The sequence below is a fragment of the Ursus americanus genome, chromosome 25 (genome assembly GCF_024610735.1).
Source record: "Ursus americanus isolate L20-20 chromosome 25, mUrsAme1.1.p, whole genome shotgun sequence".
Taxonomy (NCBI): domain Eukaryota; kingdom Metazoa; phylum Chordata; class Mammalia; order Carnivora; family Ursidae; genus Ursus; species Ursus americanus.
Window position 1 is genome coordinate 8,902,443 of NC_142151.1, and position 14,088 is coordinate 8,916,530.

A 14,088-nucleotide genomic window follows, 5' to 3' on the forward strand; every position below is an offset into this window, starting at 1 on the left:
TTCAGTTATAAAAATTTATTGAGAATTCCTGGGATGGTAGTTATTGCCTCCCGACCTGGGGGGAGGAAGCAACACTGTAGGCAATCACTCCGAAATCACACAGTCCCAACACCTCTGGCCAACACAGGGAGGAGCAAAATCATTCCCCGGAAAACTGGTCGGGCTTTGTTCATCCAAGGGTTGGGAGGACAGATGTAGGAGGGACCATCACGTGATACTGGGGGTGGGATGGGGGTGTGCTGGACCCCAAGGTGGCTCCTCAAAAACCAGGGGAGGAACAGACCCACTTCTTCTCTGGGAGTGGAGTTCCTGGTCACCAGGCTCACTTCTTACCCTTGATGAGGCTGTCACTGTGGAAATGGGACAGACGGATGACACTATTAGAGAACAGAAATGTGAGCGGCAGAGCACCTCAGGCCACCCCCTCCTCCCCGAGTGAGGGGGCGCGTGTGGTGAGGTGAGAATGGGGAGATGAGCTGCAAGACCCCAGAGAAACAAGGATGTGTCAACAACTTACCTGCCCCTGTGGAGACCAGGTCACCAGACGAACGGAAACACAGAAAGAGAAGAGAAATGCACAGGTGATTTGACAGTTTCAGGCCCCACCTGCTCTAAACCCTCCTTCGCTTCCAAGAGAAAAAGACAAATGGTTGGAAGCCGGGACTCTCACTCTGGGCAGAGGCTGGTTCCCTTGGCCACGCCACTTCTCGCCTCTCCTTTCTAGCACCCTTCCACACCCTCGAGCAGCAACTTTAGGGCTTTCAAGTGCGAGTACGGAGTATCATCTTTCACTACTTCTCAGGACCAAGCCTCACTGCTCGAGTGCTTTTCACATGAATAATCCTATTTGATCCCATAAACCCAATCTTAAGAGAGTCAAGTTAGGGGCAGTCAACCACCCAGTTCTCTAACTTTGGTTCAGACAACTGGTGTCTTTCAAGCAACCAGACACAGGTCCCAGGCTCTCTGTGACACCCCACTGTGTGGGTTGCATGTCTTACCGGGTAAAACTTTCATCCTGTAGGTTCAGGACGAGGTTGTCAGCAGTGAGATAGATACGGTTCTGTGATGTGGCGATCTATAGGGCCGGAAATAAAAAACAGATGCTAGTGTTCACACCTGGACCCCGACCTTGCAATTCAATAACCACTGTGGAATCCATGTGGGTTAGGAACAGGGCTATGGCAACGAGCGAAGGCACGGTTTCTGCTCTCAAAGATCCAGGGCAGCGAGCAACTGTGATGTATTAGCACCGTCAACAGAGGCATAAAAAGGCCAGGGAGCCCACAGGAATCATGTCTCATGGAGCAAGCATGTTGGAGAAGCCAGTTTGAGTAGAAACCCCAACAAGCAAGATTCTAATCCCCTCACTTCAACATGCTTTCACTTAAAACGATGCCACGCTCACGGCTGCCTTGCAGGGAACGCTGGGCTCCCAGACTCACCGTCTTGGAGATGTTCTGGGCTGCCCGGATTTTGCGCAGTTTGATATAGCCAGGGTTCTTGCTCAGGGCTTCTCCAAGGTGAGCAGGTTGGGGTTAAGGGTTCACACAAGGTCCGGTCGCAACCCCTGGCCCCATCCTTACCACTGCAGCCCTTCTCTGGGCTGTCAGATCCAAGGTTGCGCTCAGATAGCTCGTGCCTTGTCCCGCTTTGGTCCCCACCTGTGGGCCCCCCTGCAGGCAGCTGCCAGGAACTGGAGGCAGCAGCAGAAATGGAGGCGAGGCCAGCGGTGCTATGGACCTGCCTTACAGTGAGGAGCCAGGCCTTAGGCACCCCACTAAGATTTCAGATCCCATTCAAAACCTCCGTCCCCAGGGAGCCAAGGACCAGAGAGCACGGAGTCGCATTCGCCTTAGTGTCATCAGCCGGCCCAGGAGGGAGAAGAGGGAAGCGAAGTGCTCCGAGGGCTGGGCAGACACCTCTCTTAGCAGAAGGATATCATTCTGGCGGCCTCAGCCTCACCCTCGGCCTGCACAATCTTCTGCCGCTGTTCCTGCTTTGCCTTTTCCACCAAAAACTGGGCTCGCTGGGCCTCCTGCTGAGCTGTGGTGGGAGAGTGTCAGGGGATCACAGATGTGAGGCATCAGGGACCCCACTCCTCCTCTTGCATTCTCAGAGACCCTGGCCTTGTCCTCTCGCAACTCACCCACTTGTTTGGCTTCCACGGCAGCTGTGTACTCCCGGCTAAAGCTCAGCTCTGTGATGGCCACATCATCCAGGATGAGGCTGAAGTCCTTGGCCCTCTCTGTCAGCTCCCGCCGGATCAACAAGGATACCTGGGGGTCAAGGAGGGGCAGACTGAAGGGACTGGGGAACTGGAAGAGAGGGGTACTGCTGTGATCGTCTTGAGTACCAGCTCTCCAGAAAATGGCAGGAAACGACCCTTTCTTGGTTCCTCAACTAGAACATCTGAGTTGGAAAGGACTTGGTCCAGTCTTTCCAGCAGACCGCAGTGACTCATCTCCCGCTCTCCCCCACAGAATATGTACCTCTAGACCTTGCTCGTGTTTTCTCCCATGCTTCCTACTGCCTAGCGCTCTTGAGCACCGGTCTCGGCTCATTTCCCACAGTGGCCATTAGCACAGCTTTAAGTCGAAAAGGGAACTAGGGTCATGACCCTTTTCTAACAAGCTGCTCTTCCTAATACCCACTGCTCTGGGCCTAGGAGGGAAGGTGGGAAGCCACGTAGATGGTGACAGGTCAGACCTGGGCCCGCTGGGTGATCAGCTGGGAGGCATTGAACTTGGCCACCACACTCTTCAGCACCTCGTTGACAATGGACGGCAGCACTCGCTCCTCGTAGTCTAGCCCTAGGCGCTGATACATGCTGGGAAGCTCCATGGCATTGGGTCGGGACAGCACTCGCAGGGAGATGTTCACCATCTGCAGGTCTGAGAGTGAGGTCAGCAGTGGCTGGTCAAGGCTCCGGGGCCTCATCTGGCCTTTTAGCCACGCACCCTTCCCCAAGCATTTTCCCCTCCACATGCCGCTCTCTACACCTGGTGCAGTGCTGTGCAGGGTGACAGGCCAAAGGTGGCCTCTGCCGTTGTAAGTCTTGTCGACCCGCCAGCTCCACCAGTAGAGCTGACCTCTCATCTTGCTTCTGTACTGTGTTCAACCTCTACTGTAGGCTCTCTCATGCTGCATCATAATTACCCGCCTTCTTTACTAGACTGAATACACTTGAGGGCAAGGATTGCGTTTTATGAATCCTTTATTCCCAGGGCCCAGGATTCAAGGAATGTTATGCCACTTGCACTAAAAACAGTACAAGACAGTACATTACAGGTGAGCTACTTGAATTACGGTATACGTGCCTCTGTGTGTGTGCGTGTATGAAAAGGAGTCTGGGGAATCTCAGACACAACTTCTGTGTATGGTCTAGACGGGAACAGGTAATCCGGTGCAAAGTGGGGCAAAGGTTCCCCAGGACAGGGGACACTAGCGGACAGAATTAGTCAAGCAGTTAAAAGAAAACAAGGCTTTACAATAAGGCTTTGATCTGACCAGTGAATAAGATGAAGGACAAACAGTGCTCTCACTGAATTTACGTTAGCAGGGAGGGACATTTGATAGACATGGGTGAACACACAGTATGTCCAGAATGTCCTGCTTTAACCTCAGAAGCAGATACTTTTATTACAGCTCTTTCGCAGATGTGGAAACCAAGGCCCAAGAGATTGACGCTATCCTCTTCCCCTAGAATCTCTTGCCAGGCTCCCTTGCTTACTTTATGTAGTCATCTGCCAGGGGCTACCAAGTGCCCAGACCTACCTTTGGAGCCTGTGGGGGAGGAAATTTTTCGGGGTCTGGCCCGAATGTCATAGATGATGGGGTACTGGAACCAGGGGATCCTGCAGAGGAGGGAACACAGACAGGTATTAGGATGCCGCAGTGTCACTAGTTTTGCCTGGTTTTACCTCCCCACGTGTTTCTTGGCCTGTTCCACCTCTTCATGACCATGGACAAGCAGAAATTCTCTTCTCTCTCTGGAGAACAGGAGTTTGGGGCAGCACCCAATATCCAGGAGAAGTATAGGGCAGCGCTGAGTCCTCTGAAGCCCTACTGCAGCCACCGGTGGGTTGGCTTTCAAGGGTGAAGGGTCAGGGTCAGTCCGCTCTGCCCGCCATTACCTGAAGTGAAGGCCCTCGGCCAGTATGGTGTCCTGCTGCACGCCACCGATCCGATTAAAGAAAATGGCTCTGTGCCCGCCTTCCACTGTGGGGAGAGGGGTGGGGATCAGGCCGAAACGCTGAGAGTATTTACTACCCTCTGGTGGGGCAGGGAGAGGGGCTGGGTGTGCGCGGGGCCCCGGCGGGACCGGGCACGGGACCTGAGGGGGCTGGGAGGAATCCGGAGAGCGGGCAGAGGTTGCTCACCGGTGAACACGGATTCGCGGACGCCGTACGCCACGGCGCCGGCCCCCAGCAGCAGCTTCAGCGCCGTGCCCATGCCCCGGGGCCCGGAGGGCAGCCGTCCCGCTAAGTCCTTCAAGTTCTGGGCCATGTCCGATTCTGAGGCCGGCGGCACCAGAGGTCAGAAGCGGGTGCCGGACCACCTCGACCCCACTCCAGTTCAGAGAACGCACCCTTCACACGAGGGTCCGGAGCCCGCGGTGCTCGCGGGAGAAAGGGCACCGGAAGTGCGCTTCCTTCTAAATCCTCCCCGGCGCCCACAGCGGACCCCAACTTCGCGCACAGGAATTACGCATTCGGAAGTTCCCTCCCCTTTCTGGAACTCTGCCCTTCCAGAGAGGCTTCAGTAGCGTGAAACTGCTAGCCGTAGCCCTTTCCGAGTGCCCACTTTCAAAATGGCAGCCGGAAGAAAGCTTGAGATTAGGGCTAGCGCGAGGTTTAATTTAAGGACCTTAGCGCAATTTCCGGTCCGGTGGCAAGATGGCTGCGCCCAGTGGCGGATTCCAACCTCGTGAACGGCGCGGTGCGGAGCAGGAAGAAGGCTGGGATGCTGTGGCTCCCAAGCGGCCCCGACTTGGGGCGGGAAACAAGATCGGAGGGCGAAGGCTCATTGTGGTGCTGGAAGGGGCCAGTCTGGAGACAGTCAAGGTAGTTTGGGACAAGGAAGCGGAGAAATAGATCGATAGGATGGGACCCTGAGGGATGCGGGTGAGAGGCTCAAAGTGGTTGGGGAGGCAGAGAGAGGCGAAATATCCCTTTGGAGGAAGAGTGGCCGAGTTGACTGTTTCTTGGTTTAACATCCTGGCTTGGAATCACTCGTTTTCCTCTGTCCTTGAATCCCATCGCAGCAATCCTGTTCTGGTTGCCAATTGATTTACTAGGATTCTGTGATAAAGTCATCGAAAGGGAGGGGAGGGGAGGGTGTGTGTGTGTCCAACGGGTCATCCCATATCCTAAGACAAGTTCTTGAGCAAAGAAGAAAGGTAGTTACTGCAGCTCAGTTTGCCTAACCTTTTGTTCATCAGGACTTTGTGTTTTATTTTCTTAACATGCGTCTATTGTCACCCTCCTTTATATTACTGTCCACTTCGAAACACTGGATCAGATTATCTTTTAAATCTTTTTTTTTTTTTAACTGTCATTCGGCTGTTTTCCTGAATAAATCCAGAAATTCCCTATCTTAAAACTGCTGTGTTCTCATTCTCTTTCTTGTTTCTTTTAACCTTTAGACCTAAACTTGTGTAATGAGTAGGCCCAGAAGAAATAGCCCTGGTTTATAAGTCATACTTAGGTTTTAATCTTGGTTTTTATTCTTATTTTAAGTGTGTGAATTTGATTGTGAAACAAGTTTGTCCTCAGTTTGTAAAGTGGGGATTAATACTTTGAAAGTGCTTTGCAAGTATTATTTTGATAGTAATGTATGCTGTGATTCTTTTCCATCTTTACTTCCTCAGCCTCTGTTACTATACTAAGCTTGCAGCCTAGAAAGCCCACCCCTTTTTTTCATTTTTCTTAGGTAATTGATATTTCTAACTTATAGGATCTGATATTCATCTCTCACTTAATTGGTTGGTGTATTTCCAGCGTATCAATTCTGAATGTCATGTAACCACTTTGTTTCTTCATATGTTCCATGGGGATGATAGTACCTACCTTACTGGGTTGTTGAGGGGTTAAAAGGAGGTAATATCAGTAGAGAGTTTAGAATAATGTCTGTCACTTGGAATTATTACTATTGTTATTGATTCTAGGTTTTTTACTAAGAACGTGAAAAGGAGGCACCTGGGTGCTTCAGTTGGTTAAGCATCTGACTCTTGATTTCGGCTTAGGTGAGGATCGTGAAATCGAGCCCCGTGTTTGGCTCCACGCTGAGCATGGAGCCTGCTTAAGATTCTTTGTCTCCCATGCCTCACTCGTACAGTCTATAAAAAAAAAAAAGAAAAAAAAAGAAAAGAAAAAAGAAGCTGAAAATATCAGGCCAAATTAAAATTCTTAGAGCATGCTGGAAGAATTTGGTTAAATTGTCATTAACATTACTCCAGGGGTGACTGAATTCATAGCTAGCTGAAATCTGTACTATTATCTTTTCCCTGTCTTGTGCTGGTATCTCTTGTTCTGCTAGCCTCACTGAGCCTGCCCTCTCCCATTTATTCCTTATACTCCAGACTCATTGGCCTTTTTAAGCTCTTTGGAAGCACTGAATTCTCTGATATCTTAAGGCCATTACACATAATGTTCTCTAACGGAAGCTCCCTTTACTTAGCTCTTTGCTTCATTAATTCCTACTTAATGTTCATTCATTTAACAATTATTGAGTCTATTATTGCTGTTCATTCTTCAGCAATAACATTTAATAATGTTATTTCCTCATAGAAGTGACTCCCTTCCTGGTATAAATCAGGCCTTCCTGTTATAATCCTTTAATGAACCAGATAGTTCACTTTTCTTCCATAATGTTCATCAAAATTTGGTTGTGGTTTCATGTGGTTGTTTACCGTTTGTCTCTTCCACTAGAAGGCCCCATGAGGGCAGGGAATAAGGTTTTAAAAATTCTTGTATCTCCAATACCTGTTACAGAAAATGAATACACATAGTATTCATTCTCTGATTATTCTAGTTAGTGGTTTTCAAGCTTATTAACCACAAACCACAATAAAAAAAAATTACATTGTGAACAAGTACACACAGGCAACTATAAGATACCCAAAGTTTCACAAGCCATTACCTACCATTACTACATGTAACATACTATTTTCATCTCTATTTCATTAAAAGAACAAAACCCCTAGTTATAACTAACGGGTAGAAACTGGATTGTTCTAGTCAAGAGGTTCTTTTTCTTCAATAATTAAGTGTGTCCCATGGAGGAGCTTCTTGGTCCTTTGTTCTTTTCCTGTGCTTACTCCGGCATTTTTTTTTTTTTTTATTACTCCGGCGTTTTTGTCATTTCAGTTAGTTTCGAAATCTACATGCCTCTTCCCCCAAACTTTGCGGAGTTATATATCTTAAGTCGTTGCCAGATGTACAAATGTTCTGTTGATACATACCAGCCTTTTGAACCCAGTATTTCTATTTAATGGTATGTTTTAAAGATTTTTTACTGACCATTTTAATGTTCCTTATGACTCCAAATTGCAATTTGCAGTTTCTTTTAGCTGCTGATGTATCAGGCCAGGTCTTTAGTGTCACACTTCTAGCTAGCGACTTTTCTAGTATACAGAGTTGCCAGGATAATATCCTTCGCTCACTCATGCCTTTTATCCCAGGATTATTTCTGGCTTTGTGCATGATACTTGAGGAACCTGCAGTTTACAGAGCAGTTTCATATACAACCACTGTTCAATATACTTTTTTTTTTTTTTTTTTGAGAGAGAGCGTGCGCACACACCTGGTGAGAGGGGAGGGGCAGAGGAAAAGGGAGATCATGACCTGAGCCAAAATCAAGAGTTGAATGCTTGACTGAGCCACCCAGGCTCCCCTTAAGATACATCTTCTTTATTCATTCATCTATCAAGGGACACTTGGGTTGCTTCTAAATCTTGGCTGTTGTAAATACAACGCTGTAATAAACATATAGGGCTGCATAAGTCTTTTCAAATTAGTATTTTAGTTTTCCTTGGTAATTGGATTGTATGGTGTTTATATTTGTAATTTTTTGAGGAATTTCCATACTGTTTTCTACAGCGGGTGCACCAATTTACATTCCCACCGGCAGTGCACCAGGCTTCCCTTTTCTCCACATCCTCACCAACATTTAGCTCTTGTCTTTGATGCTAGCCATTCTGGCTGGTGAGGTGGGGTCTCATTGTGGTTTTGATCTGCATTTCCCTGATGATGAGTGATGTTGAGCATCTTTCCACGTATCTGTTGGCCATCTGTAGGTCTTGGAAAAATGTCTATTCAGGTCCCCTGTTTTTTAATCGGATTGTTTGGTTTTTGGTGCTGAGTTATGTGAGCTCTTTCTATATTTTGGATATTAATCCCTTATCAGATGTATCATTTGCAAATACCTCCTCCTGTTCTGAGGTTGCCTTTTTGTTTTGTTGGTTTCCTTTGTTGTGCGGAAGTTTAGATCATGTGAAATCACAGGCTGTGTCCTTTCCTTTTCCCTCTAAGAACAGTTATGGTGGGAGGGGAGAAAGGGTCAGTGGCCATACAGTAACCCCCTGAAGGGCTTGATGGGTCCCACCCCCAGAGTTTCTGATTCAGAAGCTCTGGAGCAGACCTGAGAATCTAACAAGTTTCTAGAAGATGCTCATGCTGATGCTGACTTGGGGACCACACTTTGAGAACCACTGGTCTAGATAGAAGAAGGTTATGTTGCGGTCATATTCCCTGTTTTTTAGGTAGGGAAGACATATGAGCTACTCAACTGTGACAAGCACAAATCGGTGTTGTTGAAGAATGGACGGGACCCTGGCGAAGTGAGACCAGACATAGCTCACCAGGTAACTCCTGGGACGCAGCTTGCAACCCCTGAGCCTTTGGGAGGAAGATTGGGCAGCTGCATGCTGCTTCTCTGCAGTCTGAACTGTGCCTTGGTTTCTGCGTCCCTCAGAGTTTACTGATGCTGATGGACAGTCCCCTGAACCGAGCTGGCTTGCTACAGGTTTATATCCACACACAGAAGAATGTGCTGATTGAAGTGAACCCCCAGACTCGAATTCCAAGAACCTTTGACCGCTTCTGTGGCCTCATGGGTGAGATCTTGAGCACTTCCAGTTCAGAGTGAACTCGGCAGTAGTGAAGAAGGGAGGAAGAGGACACGGGAGAAATGAAATGTGAACTTTCTAAGTGGGGGGAGTGGGGAACATGTCTGATACCAGAACAAGGGCACTTCATAATCTTCCCAGGTGCATGGGTGAAGCCCACGTGGGCTCCTGGCTGAGTGGAAAAGGGAGAGAGAACTCACTGTCATCCAGCTAGTCATCTGCTCGACAGCTTCTTGTTCAGAACATTTTAGGACCGCGGTGTGGATGTAAAGGACACATGGAGCCCACCTTAACTATGAGTTTTTCTGGTTAAATTTCTGGGCAGAACAAATGGGGTTACCACCTAGCTCTGAACTCTTTTCTCTCCCCTCACCCCCCACCCAGTTCAACTTTTACACAAACTCAGTGTTCGAGCAGCTGATGGCCCCCAGAAGCTCCTGAAGGTGAGGTGTTGGCACCCACTGGTTGGAGGTAGGGTTCTAAGATTGTTTTGGGGGCTGATTCCACCCCCCCCTTTCTTTTTTTAGGTAATTAAGAATCCAGTGTCAGATCACTTCCCGGTTGGATGTATGAAGATTGGCACATCTTTTTCCATCCCAGTCGTCAGTGATGTACGAGAGTTGGTGCCCAGTAGTGACCCTATTGTTTTTGTGGTGGGGGCCTTTGCGCATGGCCAGGTAAGGTCTGGGCTCAACTCTTGGGTTCTTCACAGGGCTGAGGCTTAGTACGGAATTCTGAGAATAGCTGGCGTTTTTTGATGACCTTGGGAAATAGAGGGTGAGAACAAAGCTGGAAGACCAGTGGGGCCTCCACGTCCTGCCCCAGGCTGTGTCTTTTGAGGGCTGCTGGCATATTTATGACAGTGAGAAGTCAGGACCTTCTTCATCCTTTGTACAAAATCGATACTAAACAGATCTGTGAAATACTAGCTCAGCCGTGTTTTTCCTGCCCCAAAGAAGGGCTTCGCCTGTTAGAGAGTGACAGCCAGCACACAGAACGCTTTCTTTCTTTAGGTCCGTGTGGAATATACCGAGAAGATGGTGTCCATCAGCAACTACCCCCTTTCTGCAGCCCTCACCTGTGCAAAACTCACCACAGCCTTTGAAGAAGTCTGGGGGGTCATCTGACAGTAGCACCTGGTTCTGGGACAGAGACTGTGGCCATACCTCGACCCTGCTTTCACCTCACTGCTTGGAGGGGACCTTCTTGCACCGAGACTGGGGGGGCTTGGGGAAGCGAGGCTGTACATTTGCTATTTGTTTATCCTATAAATACTGTTCTTGCAAACCTGGTTCTTTTGAGGATTTCTAAAATGAGCAGTAGCTAATGGTGTAAACTGGTTGCTCTCTTCAGACTTCAGGAAAAGAGGTGAGGTTACAGTGTTTGCAGTTTGGGTCCGGGCTTTGCAGGTAGGCTTTGACTTCCAAGCTTTTGGGCAGGTCAAGAAGCAAGCCCTGCTTATTTCAGCTATGGCGAGCACGGAGAACTGTCTGTAAGAAAGCAGCCAGGAAGGCTAGCAGTGAAAAACTGAACAAGAGAAGTGATTTTATCTGGTACAGTTCCAAGGTAGAAAAAGTGGAGCAGGTGGGGCCTGGTACCCTCCCTTCCCCCCCATGGGGGGGGGGGTGGTAGCGGCACATATACAATCATAGTAAATTGGCAGAAGAAAAACACAACAGATTCCTGGCTAGAGGGGGAAAGATAAGGCAACGTGCATGGGGGAGCCCAGAGGGGAGACATGGGCCCTCTACTCCTCCCACGAGAGTTTCCCCTTTGGCCCCAGATGAAGACTTGGCTGGCAGCAGAGGCACGGCTAGGAGTACCATGTCTTCCCACTCCCTGGCTTCTACGGGCTCTGTGCTCTGAGGCGAAGGAGTGCTGTGGAGAGGGATACAAGTCGTTTCTGCACCAGCCCTGCTCTAGGCCACCTGCAAGAGAAGAGACTTGATTGGCAGGCTGGTCAGAGTCACTCCTTCTAGTGCCTGGTCTATAGCCCAAGTTTGAGTAGTCTGTGCCCACACTGGGTTTCCTAGAAGCCAGGCTACCTTCAGATTCACTCCCGATGGCCCATACTCCCCGCCTCCCAGCCCCCATCTAGTGCTCTATTCTGTCACTTGGTAGTTCAGCTTAGCTACAGGCATATTTACTTACCAGGGAAACAGATTATCCCATTTTCTTTAACTTTTCTTTCCTTGGCACCATTGCTTTGTGAACATAAGGCAATATGAAGAGTAGGCTCAAGAAGAAGACGTGGCCAAGAAAATAGATGGATTTATACACCTGTGGGGAGACGAAGGCCACTGAGGTAGACACAGGGCAGGGACTATCCCTTACCGCCTGTGGTTTCAGCGACCCCCCCCCCATCTTTGCCAAAAGGCCCTCACTTACCTTAAACCATTTGTCCCATGTGAAGAGACAGAAGGCAGTCATTGAGTAACCCATGAAGAGCCAGTGGATGGTCTGCTGCACCAAATAGTAGAAGGGTTGTAGGACAGTAATGGAAGCCAGGTTGCTCAGGGTTGGGCTCTCCTGAATTAGACTGGCAGCCTGGGGAGCGAGGGGAGAGGTCATCAGTGTCTTGCCCCTTCTCATACTCCCCGTTCACCCACCACCCCTCAGGCCTACCTGTCTCTCTACAATAACAATGAGGAATTCCATCTGGAAGCAGACCAGGTATCCTGAGTGTAGTCCATGCCAGAGGGCCAAGAAGAGCAGTGAGAGTCCCTGGGATAGTTCTTTATTTCCAAGGAACTTGAGTCGTTTGAAGAAGTAACTAGAGAAAAGGGTGGGTGGGGATGAGCCTCAGACCCGTCTATACACGGCCACCAACTTGCTTCTGGCTTCCCAGCACCCTGAGGTGTGCAGTGGTGGTGGCTGGCTCCTGCTCGGGGCCACCCGGGGTAAGGGAGGCAGTGCCATCAGATTAGCTTTAGAGATGAAAGAAGGTGAAGTTACAGCTCAGTTCAGAGACAGAAGACAGGCGTCCAGCTTAGCCGGGTGAGCCTGGGCAAGCCACGCCGTCAACAGCTGCCTCAGGGGCAGGGGTGAGCAGGACAGACGAGCTCCAGTGCGGCTCACACTCGTGCGCGGGGGACAAGTAAACAACGGCAATGGGGAATGTCAAACCAGTGGGTGGCAGAACTGGGATTAAAACTCAAGGCACTTCTTAGGGCGCCTGCGTGGCTTAGTGGGTTGAGCATCTGACTTGATTTTAGCTCAGGTCATGATCTCAGGGCCGTGAGATCGAGCCCCGCGTGGGGCTCTGTGCTGGGCATGGAGCCTGTGTAAGATTCTCTCTCTCCCTCTCTCTCGGCCCCTCCCCATCCCCCCTCTCTAAAAAGTAAACAGAAAACTCAAGGCACTTCTGGGTCTTTCTTGGGTCTTACAAATATGACAGGAATGGGTTTTGGGGGGATGGGAGCGGGGACCAAACTAAGTATGTGTGGGGAGGTGTGAAGGTGACTGGAGGTTCTACCCAAAGGGGGAAAAGACGGAGAGCACATCCGTGTCCTCCAACGTGGGAGAGCAGCGGAAGCAGGGAGCTGGGGCCCAGACCTCCCCCCCGGCGGCTTACCGGGCCACCCAGGCATTGGTGTTGATGTTGAACGAGGCGATGGTGCCGGTGAAGCGGGGGGTTGTTTCAAAGAGCCACACCTTCATGTTGGCACAGGCGTCCCACATCGCCTTTCCCCGTTCATCGAAGCCATTGAAGCCCAGCCCCGTCAGAATGCACACTCCTTCCTGAGGGGAGGAGCGCCTCCGTGAGCCTTCCTGCTCCGCTGCTCCCCACCACGCCCCACGGCTTGTCGAACCAGGAGCCGGGTTCACCTTTTCTACTCACCGTGACCAGCCAACAGGTGACGTATTTGTACAGCACGAACTTGCCCCAAAGCAGCATGTACACGCAGCGGAACCAGAAAGGGTGGTTCTTGAGAGAAGAAAGAACGGCCACACGTGAGGAGTGCGACTCCGGTGACGCAAATCTCCCTTAACGTTCTTCCTTTCCAGACGTGTGGCTGACTACTGCGCGGCCACCTGGCGGTCTGCTGGGCTGCCCTTCTAGCAGGCTAAGAGGAGTTCGCACGGAACCCAGCGGACATCCATTCACCTTTGCCTTTGAAGAGTCCCAGAAACAGCCTTGTCCCTGACTCCTCTAAAGCACCGAGCATTCGGGACACCAAGTACTGAGGGACTTTTAGATATCCACGGTCAATGTTAATTGAAGAGACAAACCTACCCAGAGTGCGTAGGGAACTGCTGCAAGCCTTTCAGCTGGGCAGGAGCATAAGCCAGCACTTCCCCCTCCCTCGGTTTTTGAATTCCCTAGAAGCCCCCAATCTATCAAGAGAAGAAAAGAGGCTGGAGAGGACCGGAAGCTACTAGGCTCCAAGGAGTCCCTGGCTGTAACAGATCAAGCTACGAGCTGCTCCCGAGGGAGGTAAGGGGTGCTAAACGTGCACCTGGCACAGCCCTGTGCCCGCGAAGGTCGTTCAATGCCGGCTGATGAACATGTCCCGGCCCGGCTGGCATGGACACCAACTCTCCCAGATCTAGAGCAAAACCAACATGCATTTGTAGATGGTATTACCCACTTCTTGGCTATCTACGGGGTCCTCGCCTGTCCATTTCTAGCTCTGATGCAGTCATGCTGCTGCCGCGCTAGCCGCCACTCACTTCATAGTCTTCAGTGAGGAGATAGTCTTCTGTGATGTGGGGGCTAAGCAGGGTGTAGCCCACGAGGTAGACAAGGCCCAGACTCAGGCGCCTGAGAGCAGGTATGGTGCTGGAAAAAGGAACACGCGGGGTCACAGCGCGCAGAGGCCGTTCCCTTCACCCTCCGACCTTCAACTACGGAGAGGAGTGTCTCGGAGGGTGGTTATCCGCCCGGGACGGGACGGGGAGCTCTCTGTCCAAAGCCCACATTCATGTCAGGGAGAGACAGCTCTGTGTGGCTGGCT

The 14,088-nt window shown here is 50.3% G+C and overlaps 3 protein-coding genes and 1 non-coding gene across 4 annotated transcripts in view; 1 reads left to right on the top strand and 3 right to left on the bottom strand.

The window, feature by feature from the left end:
• On the bottom strand, positions 1–4,669 carry PHB2 (prohibitin 2). The gene is made up of 8 exons (XM_087855576.1): positions 4,383–4,669; positions 4,137–4,221; positions 3,778–3,857; positions 2,710–2,894; positions 2,150–2,279; positions 1,943–2,046; positions 1,446–1,523; positions 1–1,078 (listed from the first exon to the last, which is right to left on the bottom strand). Exons 1-8 carry the CDS (start codon positions 4,507–4,509, stop codon positions 998–1,000), a joined length of 870 nt encoding a protein of 289 aa, XP_087711702.1. The 5' UTR covers positions 4,510–4,669; the 3' UTR covers positions 1–997.
• Positions 1,608–1,872, bottom strand: LOC123781702 (small nucleolar RNA U89). The gene has a single exon (XR_006776797.1). It is a non-coding gene; the product is annotated as a small nucleolar RNA U89 (small nucleolar RNA).
• A 200-nt stretch (positions 4,670–4,869) lies between the features above and the next one.
• EMG1 (EMG1 N1-specific pseudouridine methyltransferase) lies at positions 4,870–10,417 on the top strand. The gene is made up of 6 exons (XM_045781070.2): positions 4,870–5,066; positions 8,765–8,866; positions 8,977–9,118; positions 9,515–9,573; positions 9,658–9,807; positions 10,144–10,417. Exons 1-6 carry the CDS (start codon positions 4,899–4,901, stop codon positions 10,255–10,257), a joined length of 735 nt encoding a protein of 244 aa, XP_045637026.1. The 5' UTR covers positions 4,870–4,898; the 3' UTR covers positions 10,258–10,417.
• A 233-nt stretch (positions 10,418–10,650) lies between these two features.
• LPCAT3 (lysophosphatidylcholine acyltransferase 3) overlaps positions 10,651–14,088 on the bottom strand; it is a 36,409-nt gene continuing 32,971 nt past the window's right edge. The window contains exons 7-13 of the mRNA XM_045781068.2: positions 13,805–13,913; positions 12,972–13,058; positions 12,705–12,871; positions 11,756–11,903; positions 11,519–11,677; positions 11,282–11,410; positions 10,651–11,058 (exon numbers count right to left, since the gene is read on the bottom strand). Coding sequence (XP_045637024.1) covers positions 11,294–11,410; positions 11,519–11,677; positions 11,756–11,903; positions 12,705–12,871; positions 12,972–13,058; positions 13,805–13,913 — 787 coding nt within the window. The 3' untranslated portion in view covers positions 10,651–11,058; positions 11,282–11,293. The remainder of the gene's footprint in view (positions 11,059–11,281; positions 11,411–11,518; positions 11,678–11,755; positions 11,904–12,704; positions 12,872–12,971; positions 13,059–13,804; positions 13,914–14,088) is intronic.